General features: G+C 46.4%; 1 protein-coding gene across 1 annotated transcript in view; it reads right to left on the reverse strand.

Moving 5' to 3' along the window:
- LOC138452741 (vomeronasal type-2 receptor 26-like) overlaps nt 1–18575 on the reverse strand; it is a 367489-nt gene that overhangs the window by 110039 nt on the left and 238875 nt on the right. Inside the window, exon 6 of the mRNA XM_069605089.1 lies at nt 17827–17953. Coding sequence (XP_069461190.1) covers nt 17827–17953 — 127 coding nt within the window. The remainder of the gene's footprint in view (nt 1–17826; nt 17954–18575) is intronic.

The following is an 18575-nucleotide window of genomic DNA, read 5'->3' on the forward strand; positions in this document are numbered from 1 at the left end:
ACCTTCCTTCTGCGAGAGAAGATCCTCTCTGTATGGCAGTCGAATTGGAGGGCAGATGGACATGTCTAGAAGGTCCGGGTACCACGTTCTCCTGGCCCAATCCGGGGCAATTAGGATCATGGTCTTCCGAAACCTTCTCAACCTCCTGATCATTTGAGGAATGACAGGGACCGGAGGGAACGCGTACAGAAGTGGGAACTCCCAGTCCACTACGAACGCATCTCCTAGAGCTCCTCTCGGGGGAAATTCCCTTGAGCAAAATCTGTCGCACTTCCTGTTGATACTGGTGGCGAACAGATCCACTTGAGGGGTTCCCCAAAGGGCGAAGATCTCTTGAAGGACTTCCTGAGCTATCTCCCACTCGTGAGAGACTGTGCTCTGCCTGCTCAGAGCGTCCGCTGTCAAGTTCTTCTCTCCGGCTAGGTGAATTGCCGATAGAGAGATTCCTTCCTGAATTGCCCAAAACCAGAGCTGCATCGCCTCTCTGCACAGTGGTAGTGAGCCTACGCCTCCTCTTTTGTTGAGGTAGTGCATGGCCACTGTATTGTCCGTCATTATTAGGACGTTTCTTCCCCGTACAGACGGCAGAAAAGCCTTCAGCGCTAGTCTGATGGCTCTCAGCTCCAACAGGTTGATATGTAGTCTGGACTCCGATGGAGACCAACGACCGCTGATGGTCAAGTCGTTGGCGTGAGCTCCCCACCCCGTGAGTGAGGCATCCGTGACTACTGTTATCTCCGGCCATGGTTGCCAAAACATTTCTCCTTTCAGGATGTTCTCCCGACAGGCCCACCACTGAAGGTCTCGGGCTACTTTGACCGGGATCCGAAGGAGATCTGTCATCCTTCCTGAGAACTGTGACCACTGAGTTCTCAGTGCCCACTGGAGGGATCTCATTCTCAGGCGAGCCTCCGGCACGAGGAATATGCAGGATGCCATGAGGCCTAGCAACCTCAGAAAGTCGTAGGCTGGGAGATATTGGGCATTCTGAAATCTGATGACCATCTGCAGAATATCTCGAGCCCTCACCTCTGGTGGCAAGGCTTTTCCCAGGGAAGTGTCCAGGACTGCTCCAATGAATTGGAGTCTCTGTGATGGTATCATCTGTGACTTCTTTAAATTGAGGGAGAAGCCCAGCTTGTGAAGGAAGTGGCAAACATAATCTAGTTGTCTCTGAGCCTGTTCCGAAGATACAGCTCTGATCAACCAATCGTCTAGGTAAGGGTAGACATGAATCCCTTCCCTCCTTAGACTTGCAGCCACAACCGACATTAGCTTGGTAAAGACCCTCGGGGCGGAGGTTAGCCCAAATGGCAGAACTCGAAATTGATAATGAGAGCTGCCAATTGCGAACCTCAGGTATCTCCTGTGCCTGGGATGGATCGGCACATGGAAATAAGCGTCCTGGAGGTCTAGAGATACCAACCAGTCCTGAAGCTGGAGGGCCTGAAGGATCTGAGAGAGAGTCACCATCTTGAACTTGTCCTTTCGGAGGAATTTGTTCAATTCCCGTAAGTCTAAGATGGGTCTCAGTCCTCCGTCCTTCTTCGGTATTATGAAGTAGGGGGAGTACCAACCCTTGTTCCTTTCCGCTACAGGTACCAGTTCTATGGCACCTTTCTCTAGCAGGTCTAAAACCTCCTGCAAGAGGAGCGGATCTGGAAGCTTCAAAGGGTTGTTCCCCGGTGGATGACTCTGAGGGATATGTAGGAAGGGCAGGCAGTAACCTTGGGCTACTGTCTCCAGAGCCCAAGCATCTGACGTAATAGCCTGCCATTCCGTCAGATGGTGAGTTAACCTGCCCCCTACTGGTGTTCTGTGAGGGGAGACCTCAGAGTGGTTTTGAAGCGGCTGATGCAGTTGCCGAAGGTAAAGTGGCTCCTGCTCCTGCGGGTGCGGCTTTCTTTCCCCTACCCCGTCCACCACGGGTAAATCTTCCTTGGCCTCTTTGAGCCGGTCGTCCCCTGCCCCTTCCATATGAGGAATAGTAACGAAAGGACCGTCCTCTCCACGATGATCCCGAAGGACGAAAGGTATTCTGACGGATAGCAGCTCCCAATGACTTGGCTGCTGCCTTGGACGTTTGCAGTTTCTCCAAACTGTCATCCGCCTTCTTTCCAAAGAGGGTAGAACCGTCAAAGGGCATATTCAAAAGCCTGGTCTGCACGTCAGAGGCAAAACCAGACTTCCTCAACCACGCATGCCTGCGGATTGTGGTACTTGCCGCCATGGCCCTGCTGATACTGTCAGCAGAATCTAGGCCAGTTTGTAGGGTCTCGCACATCGCATCTTTACCATCCCTGATGATGTTTAAAAATGCGTCCCTTTCCTCTCCTTCTTGGAGGCAGTCAGCCGCTGATGAAGCGCACTCCCAAAGGGTGTGGCTGAACCTAGCGAGCGTACAGGTCGCGTTAATAGACTTTAACGCCATGCTACAGGCAGAAAAAACCTTCTTAGCCATGGCATCATATTTTTTGTCATCCCTATCCTGCGGAGCAGTGGGGTATGCAGATGTGCTGCCTGATGAGGTTGCAGCCTGTACAACCAAGCTCTCAGGAGTAGGGTGTTTTGACAAATATTCAGGGTCAGAACTAGCCACCCTGTATTTTGTTGACAGTTTTTTATTTACTGCCGGGATAATTTCTGGCGTTTCCCAGTTTGTCAAAATCCTTCTCTGTAGAGCAGAGTGAAATGGAACCACAGGATCCTCCTGTGGGCCCTTGTCCAGTATGTCAGTGAGGTCATCCTGCTGAAAGGCAGGAGAAGGTGCAGACCAACCCATAAATTCTATGATTCTAGACATCAGAGCTCTATATGGAGTCTCCGCATGTTCTCCTGGGTCTGGTTTGATAAATTCTGCTTCAGGAGAAGTGTCCAAGCCACTAGCTTCCTGAAGTGCATCCTGAAGATTTTTTAATCTTCCTTCCTCAGAGGCGAAAGTCTCTGGCTCTGGTGATGTGGTCCTCTGTAAATCAATATCTTGGTCTGAATCCTCCCTTTCCTCAAAAATCGAGGTTAAAGGGGGATACATTGGTTTTTGGAATGGTATAAACCCCATTTCCAATGCAGAAGGAGCCATCATCACAGGCCTTGAAAACGTCGATGTCGTCGACACCGACGTGAAAGTACTCGAAGGCGCCGTGAAAAGCGTCGAGAAATGTGTACTAGGCCTCGAAGAACTCGAAAGGATCGGAGTCTTGCTCGAGAACGACGTCGACGTTCTCGGCGTCGAGTCGGAGGTCTTTTGTCTAACCGTTGGCTGTGGAGTAGCCGTGGTTCTTTCCTTCACCGGCGTCGATATCGGCGTCGACGTCGGCGTCGACTCGATCGACTGATGCGCCGATGAATCCTTCGACAACGGCGTCGATGGCGCCGACCTCTGTTTCGAAGGAGTTTTCGACGATGGCGTCGATGATGCTTTATCTCCCGATGGCTCGAGGCGCTTTCGGGTTGACTTTTCCGCCGGGTACTGCGACTCGCGGCGTTTAGATTTTTTGGGTTTTTTACCCGGGGTATCACCCTCAGCTGTCTTCGAGGGGGACGAGGCCGCTTTCTCGAAGACGCTTAGCATCTTTTTCCTGAATTCCTCCCACTCAGCTTGCGAGCTGCGTTTTGTGGGGCAATGAACTCTCTCAGGAGAACTCGACGAAGATGACGAAGGGGATCTCCTACGTCTCTTCTTCGAGTGTCTCGATGTCGACGAGTGGTGGGAGCCACTTCGTGATCTAGATCGAGAGTGTTTTTTATGGTGAGGAGACGAACGTCTCGACTCTACCGAAGAAGCTTTCGAGGAAGTTAAAGTTGACCTACCTCTCTCGAGCTTCCCCCTACGCTCCTTCAAGGCTTTCGCCGTCATGGAAAGGCATTCCTCACACTCCGAACTCTGGTGCGTGATTCCCAGACACCACAAACAGACCCTGTGAGGGTCCGTCAACGACATTTTCTTCCCGCAGTCTCGGCACTTTTTGAAACCGGACCGAGGGGTCGTCGGGTCGGAGGAGGATGCCATCGATATCGAGGTAAATAGTAGTTATTATATACGTTATCTTGACGAGAACTGAGCAACGGTGTTCCGAGGCACAACGAAGCGCGGAAAAACGGAACTGAGCAACGGACGCTGCGCGCGGCCTTTATAGGCAGGATGACGTCGACGTCGGCACGGAGGCCGTCGAGGGTCATCGACTCGGCGATCATCGACGCGCAGCGCCCTCTGGCGAAAAAATTTTCCGAGGCCAGCAAAGCTGAAGGATTTCTATCTAAGATAAGGAATACGTCGGAGGACACAATCCCTTCGAAATACACTCTACTGATTATACTGATGATAAGGATAGATATTCTTGAGATCAGATAAGCGCTTTTATTGACTGATTACACTCATGACAACTAGAGGCATCCATGAGATCAGATGAGTGTATCAAAATGCTATCTCCGCTTGGAGATAAGAGACAGCACTATGAGAATCGACAGTCTTTAGATGATGAAATAAAGTATTATTGACTAACAAATTAGGTTATACACTTTGTTCCGCGGAGTTACATGCTGATATGGGAGGGGAGGCTGTACTCACAGCCGCCTTCCTGTTCCCGTATTGCACATTCAATAGCAATTCATCACAAAGTAACACACAGAATGAAATGTTATCACGCGATTGAACCACGATCATGTGGGACCATAACTATGATGTCCGGATCAAGTGACCGCAATAAGGCGAGTTTTGAAACAGACGTGACGGGAGGCTGTTTTGCCAGCCGCATTCCTGTTCCTGTGTCGTGCGCCTCGCCAGAATGGATATAAGGTACTGTAGGGAAGACTCTATATGAATGGAATGTGTTATGAATCCTTAAATTCTAAATGAATGGGGTGATGACTAAGAATTAAGCTGTTTTGCTTGCATTGTAGCGACAACAGAAGAGAGAAGAACTGACTAGACTATAGAGGCCACAGGAACAATAAGAATGTGAAATAACTATCGTACCCAGCCTGATGACATTTCAGATAGTGCAAGAGCTAAGACACAGAAAAGGAAGAGAGTGGGTGGGAAGGAAATGAGAACAGACAGGCGGCTACCGTACTAGGCCTGAAAACATTTGTGGTAGAGCCAGAGATTAACAAGAGGTGAGGGGGAAGGGGAGGAGAAAGGATGGAGAGGGACAAAGCAATCGACTATCGTACTAGGCCTGACGACATTTCAGATAGTGCTGGAGGGGGGAAGGGGAACAAGTAGGGGGAGGAGGGAGAAGACAAACCGGTTTCTATACACTAGGTCCAGGGACAATTCTGATAGAGTAAGTGCATAGAAAAAAGAAAAGGGAGGGTGCGAGGAGAGAGGGAGAAGGGAGTGAAGGAGAGAACAGATAATATAACAGTGAAAAATGAAAAAAGAAGAGTGGAGAAGCAGAGGGGAGAGCAAATAAAGTTGCAGAGGTCAGTAATAACACAATGTTGAAGAGAACAGAAAATATAAGCAAGGATTCAGGATGATGATAGGCACAGCATGATTCAGGGCAACCATAAGTATGCAGGGGAGGTCCAGCAAGAGAACTGAGGAGGTGAAGCACCTAGAGTCAATGGGCCTCATTACGAGGTTGGAAGTAGCCATGCCGTTTTTACCGGCTACCCCCAAACTCGGGTCCAGCTCTGGGTCCCACGAAAGGGGAATTAGCGGGACATTCTGACCTCTGCAGGCCTGGTAATTCCCCTTTTGCGGGACATAGAGCTGGTATGTCCCCATTCCCATTTGAGCCCCCGTAGGGCTCAATTGGAATGGGGAGGATGGTAGCAGCGGTACCGTTCATAACGGTACTGTTGCTACCATCCTGGTCTGATCAGGCGTGCAGAGCGGCACCCGTGAGCAGAACTCGTAATGTGGCGGTACAGTGATAATGGTGCCGGCAGCACTACCGGTGCCGTTATCACTGTACCACCACTGTTATAATGAGGCCCAATGTGTCCTTAAAGTCAAATCCAAGCATTGGCAACATATTAAGCTTACGAAGACGTATTATGTGATAGAATACATGATGATGCTCACACCAAGAGAGACACCAGATATATGTTTTTTCAGCTCTAACTGGTGAATACACCCTGAGGGTCGATGAAGGGACCGGACAGAATACTCAGACAGGTCAGTACACTAACTATAGGTGTCATTAATCATCGACACTCAAGCACTAATATAGTTTATTGACACTCTTTCTTTTCTTTTTACATGCTGTATAGTTCACTATATTAGACCATAGCTACACCTGAAGAAGGGGCAGTACGTCCCGAAACACGTGGTGTGGTGTCTACAAGGAGCTCCACATTAGGAAGACATTGATTTGCTGGTCTGGCTCTGCTTAGGCATGACACAGAACTGTGATTGATATACACTGTTATATGTACTGAATTCAGTCTACATGCATTGTGAACTCATTGTTACATGTGATTGCTTAATGAAAACTATTGCATAAAAATAATGGAGAGGAATGATAAATCGAACTTGGTTTAACTAAATATATTTTTGAAAAACATGTCCTATTTTAGGAAAGAATTTATGACGTTGTTATTCGATTAATTATGTATATGAGAAGATGTATATATTTCTTTATTCTATCAACAAATACTTTTCACCATGATACAGTTATTGGTCATAGTTTATGACCATTCTTGAGAGTGGCTGGGTTATTCAGCAGTCAGTCTGGTGAATTGTGTTGGTTGTTTACTTTTTCCCTCTCTGGCGAGGTTTGAACCCAGTGCACCTGAAATTAAATGATTAACTGAATGTATTCATATATCAAATTTGAAGTTCATGAGTAACAGTGGTCCACCCTAGTTAAACCCCTATTGTAGTGTCCAATCTATGGGCACTCCCGTCCCCTGCACACCTTAGTGCTGATATATCAGCCAAATGCATAGTTCCAATTAAAGTTAGAGTCAATACAAAAAATGTCCAATTATAAGAATTCCATTCAAATCTTCCAATGTTCTTTATTCATTATTATTTTGTGTTCAAATAACAGCCAAAGGTGCTCAAAGCCTTTCCGAGATATACAGACAATCCGTTTTAAGTACGCAGAAGAAAGGTACATTCCCAGGTCTTTCATGTAACCACTGTAATAATGTGACAAAAGAGAGGAGTATTTCTCATCCACACACAGGGAAGACGATTCCCTTATACTATTACGCTACCTGTGAGACATCTGGTGTTATCTATAGCATCAAGTGTCCATGTGAGCTTTTGTATGTAGAACAAACAGCAAAGACAGCCGAGAAGAGGTGGACTGAACATAATTCTAATGTACGGTGCAAAAGTGCTAAATCACATGTAGCAAGACATTTTAACAAGCAAAGACACTCAATTGCACTTATGCAATTCATAATACTCGAGGTGGTTAAATTTGGGGTGACTTTAACACATGTCTAATACAAAAGATAATGTGTATCCCAAGGGGATGAATGATTTTGAATTTTGTCTGAATTGTTTAATTTAGGTTGTAGTCGATTATGCATTGATCAGCTTACAAATTGATACATTTATGGTTGACATTTTCTGATACAGGTTATACTAGGTTACCCATGGGAAGGTCTATACATGACAATATTTTATGAAACTGAAAGGTGGAAATAATATGCCCCAGCGTTAACATGCCACTAGGTGAGGGTTTCTTAGTAGGAACTATGAGTTTATCTGCACTATTATATGATTCAGACACGATTCTAAGGATCAGGATGATACATTCATTTTTACACATTCTTCCTATAGTGATGACTGTCTATGTATTTAACTGGTATATTGTAAAATTGTACGGAGCTTAGCAAAATATTGACATCTCAGAGGATCTTTGGATGCTTGTTACTGTGTACTGATAAAATGTGTTTAGGTGAAGTGTAATTCGTCATGACATAGATGGAATGTGCTGTATACTGTGAACATTGCTGTCATGGCTCCCATATCATATAGGCCGAAATTCCATCACTTAATGTATGAGATATAGTGTTCCACATTTCAATGTATGTGTGCACTAAATTTCAGACACACTACACTTGACACCAGGGGATCCGGTTTTATTTCTGGCTCCCACGTGGATTTACTTTCATACTTATTTCACCTTTGCCTTCATTGCATTCGGTATAAGACTGGTTGCATAATATGTAGCGTGCACTTTAATTAAGTTTGTCTGGCATTGAATCATCCTTTTAAAAATGGCCTCCACATTGGTACATGGTGCAGGTCATGGCCAGTACTATGGATTCATGTGACGCGTATCTACTCACGTGATCACTCTAGGAAGTACTTTCCCCATAGGCGGCAGAAGAACTCTGGCGCCACAAAGATACAAGAGTACCAGCGGCAACGTTTATTGTTGACCTAACGATCGAAGGTGAGCTGGAGAGAGTGTAGATATTTATGTAGAATTACCACAGTTATTTTCTAATGAACCATGACAGTCGGATGACGCAAGGTTAGTATTTGTTTTGTTTGTTTTATTAGTATTTATATAGCGCACAACAGTCCGAGGACATCGTGGCACTTGTTACAGTACAAATCTTAGTTACATATGATATGATATGGCATTTGTAACGCGCCTATACACAAGTGTTTCAAGGCGCGACGAGGGGGGAACAAGGGGAAGACAGACAACGATCCTACTAGGCCAGGTGTCATTCAGACTGCGCAAGTGCAGGGGGAGGGGGAAGGGAAAAGTGCAAGGGGAAGGGGAGGGGGAAGTGCAGTACAAGTAAGTAGAATAAAGTAAATAAATAGGGCCAGCTGGTGGCAAGTGCAAGGTAAGTGCAGACAAGTGCTGGGAAAGGGGGGGCTGTAGGGATACAGAAACAGTCCCTCGGTGCAGGGGTTGCCAGGGAGGCCGTGCAAGAGGAGAGTGGCTGGGCCCAGGACCGAGGTCGGTGAGAGTGGCCCAGTTGCAGATTAGGTGCAGATTCAGTCAAGAATTTAGCAGGGTAGAGGGAGAGAGAAAGCAGAAGCAAAGAGGAAGGTTTTGAGGTGCTTCCTGAACCGGAGATGATTCTCCTCAAGTAAAATAAAAGAAAATGAGAACATAGTAATTAGCATATATATATACAGGGTGCAAAATAGTTATATAGTCATTGGTAGCATATGTACAGGTTACAATATAGTTATACATTTGTATTATATTACAATAAGGATGGCGGGGGGGAAGTGGCACTTCTAGTTGAGGAACGTGGCCTTGAGGTTGTTGCGGAAGACAGAGATGGAAGTTTCAGCTCTAAGGGTGGCCTTGGGATCTAACATTTAAATAGTACTATACCTTTGTTGTTTTAGAATATACATCTCGGTTACTCCTTTTGTGTGTTCAGACCATTGAGGACTCTAAGACAGAGCCTCCACAGCATTATCCAATTTGAATTCACTGGAACCTCTTTGAAGGCTCAGGTGAGCATTGTCTTTACACTAACATTTACACTTTTGAATACCATTTAAGTGTCACTGCTCAGGTTGATTATCCGTTCTACTTTCCAATCTTGCAGTTTGACTTCATTTAATATGTTGACCGGCTGGCAACGGTAGGTTCTACAGTTCTGCTTTTCCCTTCACGGATTTGGGTGGTGAACACTAGAAGGTCTAACATATATTGGTGGCACAGTATAGGCGACTGGAAACTCCATTAATAATTTCACTGCTGTTTGGTTTCCCTCATCTACTTATAATTCCTTGAGGCATGCTCACAGCATACCACAGGGTCTAGTCTGTAAACCTCCTGCCATGTTGACTATGTTGATATAAGATGGGGTGTATAACTATCACCATGGTGATACGTAATAGTATGTCCATAAGGAAAAGTAATGTATAGGATATTAGGTCTGTCTATGTTCCTATCTGCAGTTTTCTGCTCGTGAAGAAGGGGAGTACATCACTGAACGCATTGAGCACCTTTGGCTGTTATTTGAACACTTAAGAATAATGAATAAAGAACATTGGAAGATTGGAATGAAATTCTTATAATTGAACATTTTTTGTATTGACTCTAACTTTGTAAATTGGAGCTAAAAACGTGGCTAATATATCAGCACTAAGGTGTGCAGTGGATGGGAGTGTCCATAGATTGGACACCACGCGTCTCATATTTTGTTACGGCTTCACGTCAGGGCTGGTATTCCTCACCTGCACCCATACATTTATTAAACAATTGACTTCATTGTTGATATTCTATAGATTGATTAGGTGTGCACTGATTGAAATTGTTTATTTCACATAGAGGAAGATGTCTGCTTGTATATTGCCCCCCATGGACTGAAGAGGGCAAAGAGGGGAAGATGTCTGCTTGTGTATTGCACCCCATGAACGGAAACTAGCACAGAGAGAAAGATATCTACTGGTACATTGCACACCATAGAGTGAAAACCGCACAGAGGGGAAGAGGTCTTCTTGCATATTTCACCCAATGGAGTACAATGGACACAGAGGGGAAGATATGTGCTTGTATATTGCACCCCATCAAGTGAAATGTGGAGAGAAGGGAAGATGTTTGCTCATATATAGAACCCTGTGGGGTGAAATGGGCAAACAGGGGTAGATTCCTTCTCTATATTGCACCCCAATGAGTGAAATGGGCAAAGATGTGAAGATATCTGCTCATATATTGCACTGCCTGAGATGAAACCGGCACAGAGGGCAAATGGGTCAAGAGGGGAAGATGTCTGCTCAAATATTGCACTTCATGGAATGAAATCGGCACAGAGGGGAAGATGTCTGCTCATATATTGGACCACCTGGGATGAAACCAGCACAGATGGGAATATATTTGCTAGAATATTGCACCACATGGAGTGAAATGGTCACAGAGGGGAAGATGTCTGCTCATATATTGCACCTTATGGGGTAAGATGAGCACATAGGGGATGATGTCTTCTTCCATATTGTACCCCATGGGACAAAATGTCCATAGAGGGACAGATATCTGCTCGTATACTGCACCCCATGAAGTAAAATGGACAAAAGGGGAAGATGTCTGCTCATATACTGCACCCCATGGAGTGAAATGGGCACAGAGGAGAAGATGTCTGCTCGTATATAGCAGCCCATGGAGTGAAATGGGCACGGGGAGAAGATGTCTGCTCATTTATAGCAGCCCATGGAGTGAAATAGGCACATAGGGGAAGATGTTTAATCATATATTGCACCCCATGAAGTGAAATGGACACAGGGGGAAGATGTCTGCTCGTATATAGCACCCCATGGATGGAAACGGGCAAAGAGGGGAAGATGTCTGCTTGTATATTGCACCCCATAGAGTGAAATGGGCACAGAAGGGAAGATGTCTGCTCGTATATAGCACTCCATGGAGTGATATGGGCACAGAGGGGAAGATGTCTGCTTGTATATTGCACCCCATGGAGTGAAATGGCCACAGAGGGGAAGATGTCTGCTCGTATATAGCACCCCATGGATGGAAACAGGCAAAGAGGGGAAGATGTTTGCTCGTATATTGCACCCTATGGGATGAAATGGGCACAGAGGGGAAAATGTCTGCTTTGTTACAGCAGACTGCCTTTGTGTATTGCAGCAGCAGCAGCAGCAGCAGCAGCAGGGTGGAATGGATCACAGTGATGCTTCACTCCCAGAGCAGAGTACATGGGTGTTGGAGCGATTGAGCTCCTGGATGAGCTACACCTCAGTGCCCTCATAGATCGGGCAGAGCTCTCCAGCCTAGGTGGGGTAGGTAGCACATTAGGTACATGAATGAAGTTGGTTTATGAAAGCAAAACAAGGAAGGCACTTTTGACCCAGCAAATGTTTCTTGGGAAATTATCAGGACTTCTCAATTGGCTCCCATTCTTTTAAGAGATTACTCAATTGATATCTTTGTCTTAACATATACAGTTTGATTAATAAGCGGTTGCAACAAATTCGGCTGCTTGAAGCTAGAGAAACCTCTACAAAATGGGGACTGTTAGGACATTGATGGATCAGATGTGCAGAATGATGGCAAGCCATTGCAAGTAGAGTTTCAAATTGGTCATCACCACAAGATGTGTTGAAATGAGTATGCAGTAAAACATTGGCAGAGAGTGCCCCAACACAAGTATGGCTTGCCAGATTCTCTTGACCCTTCCTGTGTCAGCAGCATGTGGCAAAAGAAGCTTTTAAAAACTTAAGTGTTTTCAATTATATTTGTTCCTCTATGATTCAAGAAAGACTCAAATATTGATATCAAGAACTTTGTGTCTAGAGACGTGAAACTAAAACCATGGAAAGTTAACTTCTAATGTGTATTTCCACTAGTTTTAGCACACATACAGATAAAATATCCTGCATTCTTAAGTATATTTTTGTTTTATATGTTCTGAGTCACCAAAGCCATCATTTATGTTCCATGGTTTAGGTCAACAGGTGCCCCACAACGTGTGCCCCGGAGTAATTTGAGTTTTTTTGTGGTTTTGGAGAGTTACAATCAGCTTTTCCTGTCACAGCAAAGCTAATTTCATCGAGGTGTTTCTAAGACTACTTCTAAGCGATGTATTGCAAATTACTGCTAACTCCATATCATCCTTAGCTAGTATTTTAACTAGTTTTGTATTTTGGACCAGGTATTGTTGCTTATGTCCTTAAAGATATCTAATTATTACCAAAAAGGTTTTCCAACTGACTATTGTATGTCTGTATATTGCTTACAGAAAAATTAGATCCACCTGCCTCAGTGCTACATTAGCTGTTGCTGTAGTTTCATTGTTCACTTTAATAAATCCGTAATTATGAAACACAGGGGTTTCAAAAGGGCTTCTGGAACCTGACATGAATGGATACAAGGGTGAGGAATGGGTAACATGATCTATCCACAGCAGAAGACATGAGCCATGTGTTAGGTGCAGGAAATGAGTATGAGGGTGAGGAATGTGCAACAGGATCCATCTAATGGCAGAAGACATGAGCCATGTGTTATGTGCAGGGAATCGGTGCGAGGATGAGGAATGTGCAACATGTTCCATCCAGAGCAGAAGACATGAGCCATGTGCTAGGTGCAGGGAATGAGTATGAGGGTGAGGAATGTGCAACAGGATCCATCTAATGGCAGAAGACATGAGCCATGTGTTATGTGCAGGGAATCGGTGCGAGGATGAGGAATGTGCAACATGTTCCATCCAGAGTAGAAGACATGAGCCATGTGCTAGGTGCAGGGAATGAGTATGAGGGTGAGGAATGTGCAACAGGATCCATCTAATGGCAGAAGACATGAGCCATGTGTTATGTGCAGGGAATCAGTACGAGGATGAGGAATGTGCAACATGTTCCATCCAGAGCAGAAGACATGAGCCATGTGCTAGGTGCAGGGAATGAGTATGAGGGTGAGGAATGTGCAACAGGATCTATCCGCAGCAGAAGACATGAGCCATGTGTTAGATGCAGGGAATGAGTATGAGGGTGAGGAATGTGCAACAGGATCTATCTGCAGCAGAAGACATGAGCCATGTGTTTGGTGCAGAGAATGGGTTTGAGGTTGAGGAATGTGCAACGGGATCCATCCAGAGCAGAAGACATGAGCCATGTGTTAGATTCAGGGAATGGGTGCGAGGATGAGGAATGTTGAACGGGATCCATCCAGGGCAGAAGACATGAGCCATGTGTTAGGTCCAGGGTATGAGTATGAGTGTGAGGAATGTGCAACAGGATCCATCTAATGGCAGAAGACATGAGCCATGTGTTAGGTGTGAAGATGAGGAATGTGCAACAGGATCTATCCGCAGCAGAAGACATGAGCCATGTGTTAGGTGCAGGGAATGGGTGCAAGGATGAGGAATGTACAACGGGATCCATCCAGAGCAGAAGACATGAGCCATGTGTTAGGTGCAGGGAATGGGTTTGAGGATGAGGAATGTGCAACGGGATCCATCCAGAGCAGAAGACATGAGCCATGTGTTAGATTCAGGGAATGGGTGCGAGGATGAGGAATGTTGAACGGGATCCATCCAAAGCAGAAGACATGAGCCATGTGTTATGTGCAGGGAATCGGTGCGAGGATGAGGAATGTGCAACATGTTCCATCCAGAGCAGAAGACATGAGCCATGTGCTAGGTGCAGGGAATGAGTATGAGGGTGAGGAATGTGCAACAGGATCCATCTAATGGCAGAAGACATGAGCCATGTGTTATGTGCAGGGAATCGGTACGAGGATGAGGAATGTGCAACATGTTCCATCCAGAGCAGAAGACATGAGCCATGTGCTAGGTGCAGGGAATGAGTATGAGGGTGAGGAATGTGCAACAGGATCTATCCGCAGCAGAAGACATGAGCCATGTGTTAGATGCAGGGAATGAGTATGAGGGTGAGGAATGTGCAACAGGATCTATCTGCAGCAGAAGACATGAGCCATGTGTTTGGTGCAGGGAATGGGTTTGAGGATGAGGAATGTGCAACGGGATCCATCCAGAGCAGAAGACATGAGCCATGTGTTAGGTCCAGGGAATGGGTGCGAGGATGAGGAATGTTGAACGGGATCCATCCAGAGCAGAAGACATGAGCCATGTGTTAGGTCCAGGGAATGAGTATGAGTCTGAGGAATGTGCAACAGGATCCATCTAATGGCAGAAGACATGAGCCATGTGTTAGGTGTGAAGATGAGGAATGTGCAACAGGATCTATCCGCAGCAGAAGACATGAGCCATGTGTTAGGTGCAGGGAATGGGTGCAAGGATGAGGAATGTACAACGGGATCCATCCAGAGCAGAAGACATGAGCCATGTGTTAAGTGCAGGGAATGGGTTTGAGGATGAGGAATGTGCAACGGGATCCATCCAGAGCAGAAGACATGAGCCATGTGTTAGATTCAGGGAATGGGTGCGAGGATGAGGAATGTTGAACGGGATCCATCCAGAGCAGAAGACATGAGCCATGTGTTAGGTGCAGGGAATGAGTATGAGGGTGAGGAATGTGCAACAGGATCCATCTAATGGCAAAAGACATGAGCCATGTGTTAGGTGTGAAGATGAGGAATGTGCAACAGGATCTATCCGCAGCAGAAGACATGAGCCATGTGTTAGGTGCAGGGAATGGGTTTGAGGATGAGGAATGTGCAACGGGATCCATCCAGAGCAGAAGACATGAGCCATGTGTTAGGTGCAGGGAATCGGTGCGAGGATGAGGAATGTGCAACATGTTCCATCCAGAGCAGAAGACATGAGCCATGTGTTAGGTGAGGGAATGGGTTTGAGGATGAGGAATGTGCAACGTGATCCATCCACATCAGAAGACAGGTGCACGTAATGGGTGCGAGGATGAGGAATGTACAACGGGATCTATCCGCAGCAGAAGACATGAGACATGTGTTAGGTGCAGGGAATGGGTTTGAGGATGAGGAATGTGCAACGGGATCCATCCAGAGCAGAAGACATGAGCCATGTGTTAGGTGCAGGGAATCGGTGCGAGGATGAGGAATGTGCAACATGTTCCATCCAGAGCAGAAGACATGAGCCATGTGTTAGGTGAGGGAATGGGTTTGAGGATGAGGAATGTGCAACGTGATCCATCCACATCAGAAGACAGGTGCACGTAATGGGTGCGAGGATGAGGAATGTGCGACGTGATCCATCCAGAGCAGAAGACATGAGCCATGTGTTATGTGCAGGGAATCGGTACGAGGATGAGGAATGTGCAACATGTTCCATCCAGAGCAGAAGACATGAGCCATGTGCTAGGTGCAGGGAATGAGTATGAGGGTGAGGAATGTGCAACAGGATCTATCCGCAGCAGAAGACATGAGCCATGTGTTAGATGCAGGGAATGAGTATGAGGGTGAGGAATGTGCAACAGGATCTATCTGCAGCAGAAGACATGAGCCATGTGTTTGGTGCAGGGAATGGGTTTGAGGATGAGGAATGTGCAACGGGATCCATCCAGAGCAGAAGACATGAGCCATGTGTTAGGTCCAGGGAATGGGTGCGAGGATGAGGAATGTTGAACGGGATCCATCCAGAGCAGAAGACATGAGCCATGTGTTAGGTCCAGGGAATGAGTATGAGTGTGAGGAATGTGCAACAGGATCCATCTAATGGCAGAAGACATGAGCCATGTGTTAGGTGTGAAGATGAGGAATGTGCAACAGGATCTATCCGCAGCAGAAGACATGAGCCATGTGTTAGGTGCAGGGAATGGGTGCAAGGATGAGGAATGTACAACGGGATCCATCCAGAGCAGAAGACATGAGCCATGTGTTAAGTGCAGGGAATGGGTTTGAGGATGAGGAATGTGCAACGGGATCCATCCAGAGCAGAAGACATGAGCCATGTGTTAGATTCAGGGAATGGGTGCGAGTATGAGGAATGTTGAACGGGATCCATCCAGAGCAGAAGACATGAGCCATGTGTTAGGTGAGGGAATGGGTTTGAGGATGAGGAATGTGCAACGTGATCCATCCACATCAGAAGACAGGTGCACGTAATGGGTGCGAGGATGAGGAATGTGCGACGTGATCCATCCAGAGCAGAAGACATGAGCCATGTGTTAGGTGCAGGGAATGGGTGCGAAGATAAGGAATTTGCAATGTGATCCATTCAGAGCAGAAGACATGAGCCATGGGTTTGGAGCAGGGAATGGGTTTGAGGATGAGGAATGTGCAACGTGATCCATCCACAGCAGAAGACATGAGCCATGTGTTTGGAGCAGGGAATGGGTTTGAGGATAAGGAATGTGCAATGTGATCCATCCAGAGCAGAAGACATGAGCCTTGTGTTAGGTGCAGGGAATGGGTTTGAGGATGAAGAATGTGCAACAGGATCTATCCACAGCAGAAGACAGGTGCACGTAATGGGTGCGAGGATGAGGAATGTGCGACGTGATCCATCCAGAGCAGAAGACATGAGCCATGTGTTAGGTGCAGGGAATGGGTGCGAAGATAAGGAATTTGCAATGTGATCCATTCAGAGCAGAAGACATGAGCCATGGGTTTGGAGCAGGGAATGGGTTTGAGGATGAGGAATGTGCAACGTGATCCATCCACAGCAGAAGACATGAGCCATGTGTTTGGAGCAGGGAATGGGTTTGAGGATAAGGAATGTGCAATGTGATCCATCCAGAGCAGAAGACATGAGCCTTGTGTTAGGTGCAGGGAATGGGTTTGAGGATGAAGAATGTGCAACAGGATCTATCCACAGCAGAAGACATGAGCCGTGTGTTAGGTGCAGGGAATGGGTATGAGTGTGAGGAATGTGCAACAGGATCTATGCACAGCAGAAGACATGAGCCATGTGTTAGGTGCAGGGAATGGGTTTGAGGATGAGGAATGTGCAACGGAGATCCATCCACAGCAGAAGACATGAGCCATGTGTTAGATGAAGGGATGGGTTTGAGGATGAGGAATGTCAGCGTAATCCATCCAGAGCAGAAAACATGAGCCATGTGTTAGGTGCAGGGAATGGGTTTGAGGAATATGCAACGTGATCCATCCAGAGCAAAAGACATGAGCCTTGAGTTAGGTGCAGGGAATGGGTGCGAGGAGGAGGGATGTGCATGACCTGAGCTATGTGTTAGGCTGCAGCAATTGAGACCAAAATGAGGATGGTTTGGGTGAGAGGGGTTAGGAACCAGAGTGGGGGCCCAGTCAGACAGTTGAGCTAGGGTGGCAAAAGTCCCTACGTCCCTTGCACTGGCCCTGTGAGTTCCCTGTTCTACCCTCTCAAATAATCTCTCTCCGCCTCCCTCGCTCTCTGTGTCTCTCACCCTCTGTCCCTCCCCCATCACCATCTCCCTTTCCTAGCCCCACCTTCTCACACTCTCTCTGCCCCTCACCATGCTTGACTTGTCCCTCTCCATCTCACACTCTATTCACTTCTGCACCCGTCATATAATCAGGACATGGCCGCCCCTCATACCTGTTTGGTTGGAGATCTCTCCCTCAGGGCACCGGATGCAGCTGTAGCAGCAGATCTGTCTTCCTTCTGAAGTCAGTTTCCGGTATCCAGGATCACAGGGTTCACTGCACCTGGATTGTGGCGGTGTCTAAAGGAATGAAATACCACAATTAGTCAAACGTTGGTTCACTGAAAGTGTGAGGGTAATGACATGCTTCATTGTGTCAGTTACCAAAGTGGTTATAAGGGGTTGATTTTAGCGAAGGGACACAATGGGCCATGTTACGGTAACGTTGCACTGTTGCATGTGCTGTTAACACTAAGAGACAAATCATCAAAGTTCAAAAAGAACATTCTTTCGATGCATTTCTCACATTTGTGCAAGGATTAGGGCAAACTTTGGCCTGGTGCAAAACTGCTTTGAAAGATGTGTTTATTCGCATTTGGCCAATTTGTGTCCTAATGCGCGAGCTCAACAATTCTGTAAATCCAAGGTTGTGAGTGGAGAAAGAATAAAATATGGAAAAACACACTTCAAAGCAGCAGCATCCTGTTTTTGCAAACAAATGCATAAGACTGAACAAAGAAGCGGAAAAGGGGGGGTGGTGTTAAGAAAAGAAGAGCATACTATGTTGTAATGTGGGGCGAGTTGGTGGGACGGAAGATGGTTATAGTTAATACGTATGGCTCCAACATAGTAGAGCCTGAATTCTACAATGCTATTTATAATTTGTTGGTTGAAGCTGAGGATGCAGCAGTGATCTGGGGAG

Source organism: Ambystoma mexicanum, chromosome 4p, assembly GCF_040938575.1.
Source record: "Ambystoma mexicanum isolate Mex_15411 chromosome 4p, UKY_AmexF1_1, whole genome shotgun sequence".
Classification (NCBI taxonomy): domain Eukaryota; kingdom Metazoa; phylum Chordata; class Amphibia; order Caudata; family Ambystomatidae; genus Ambystoma; species Ambystoma mexicanum.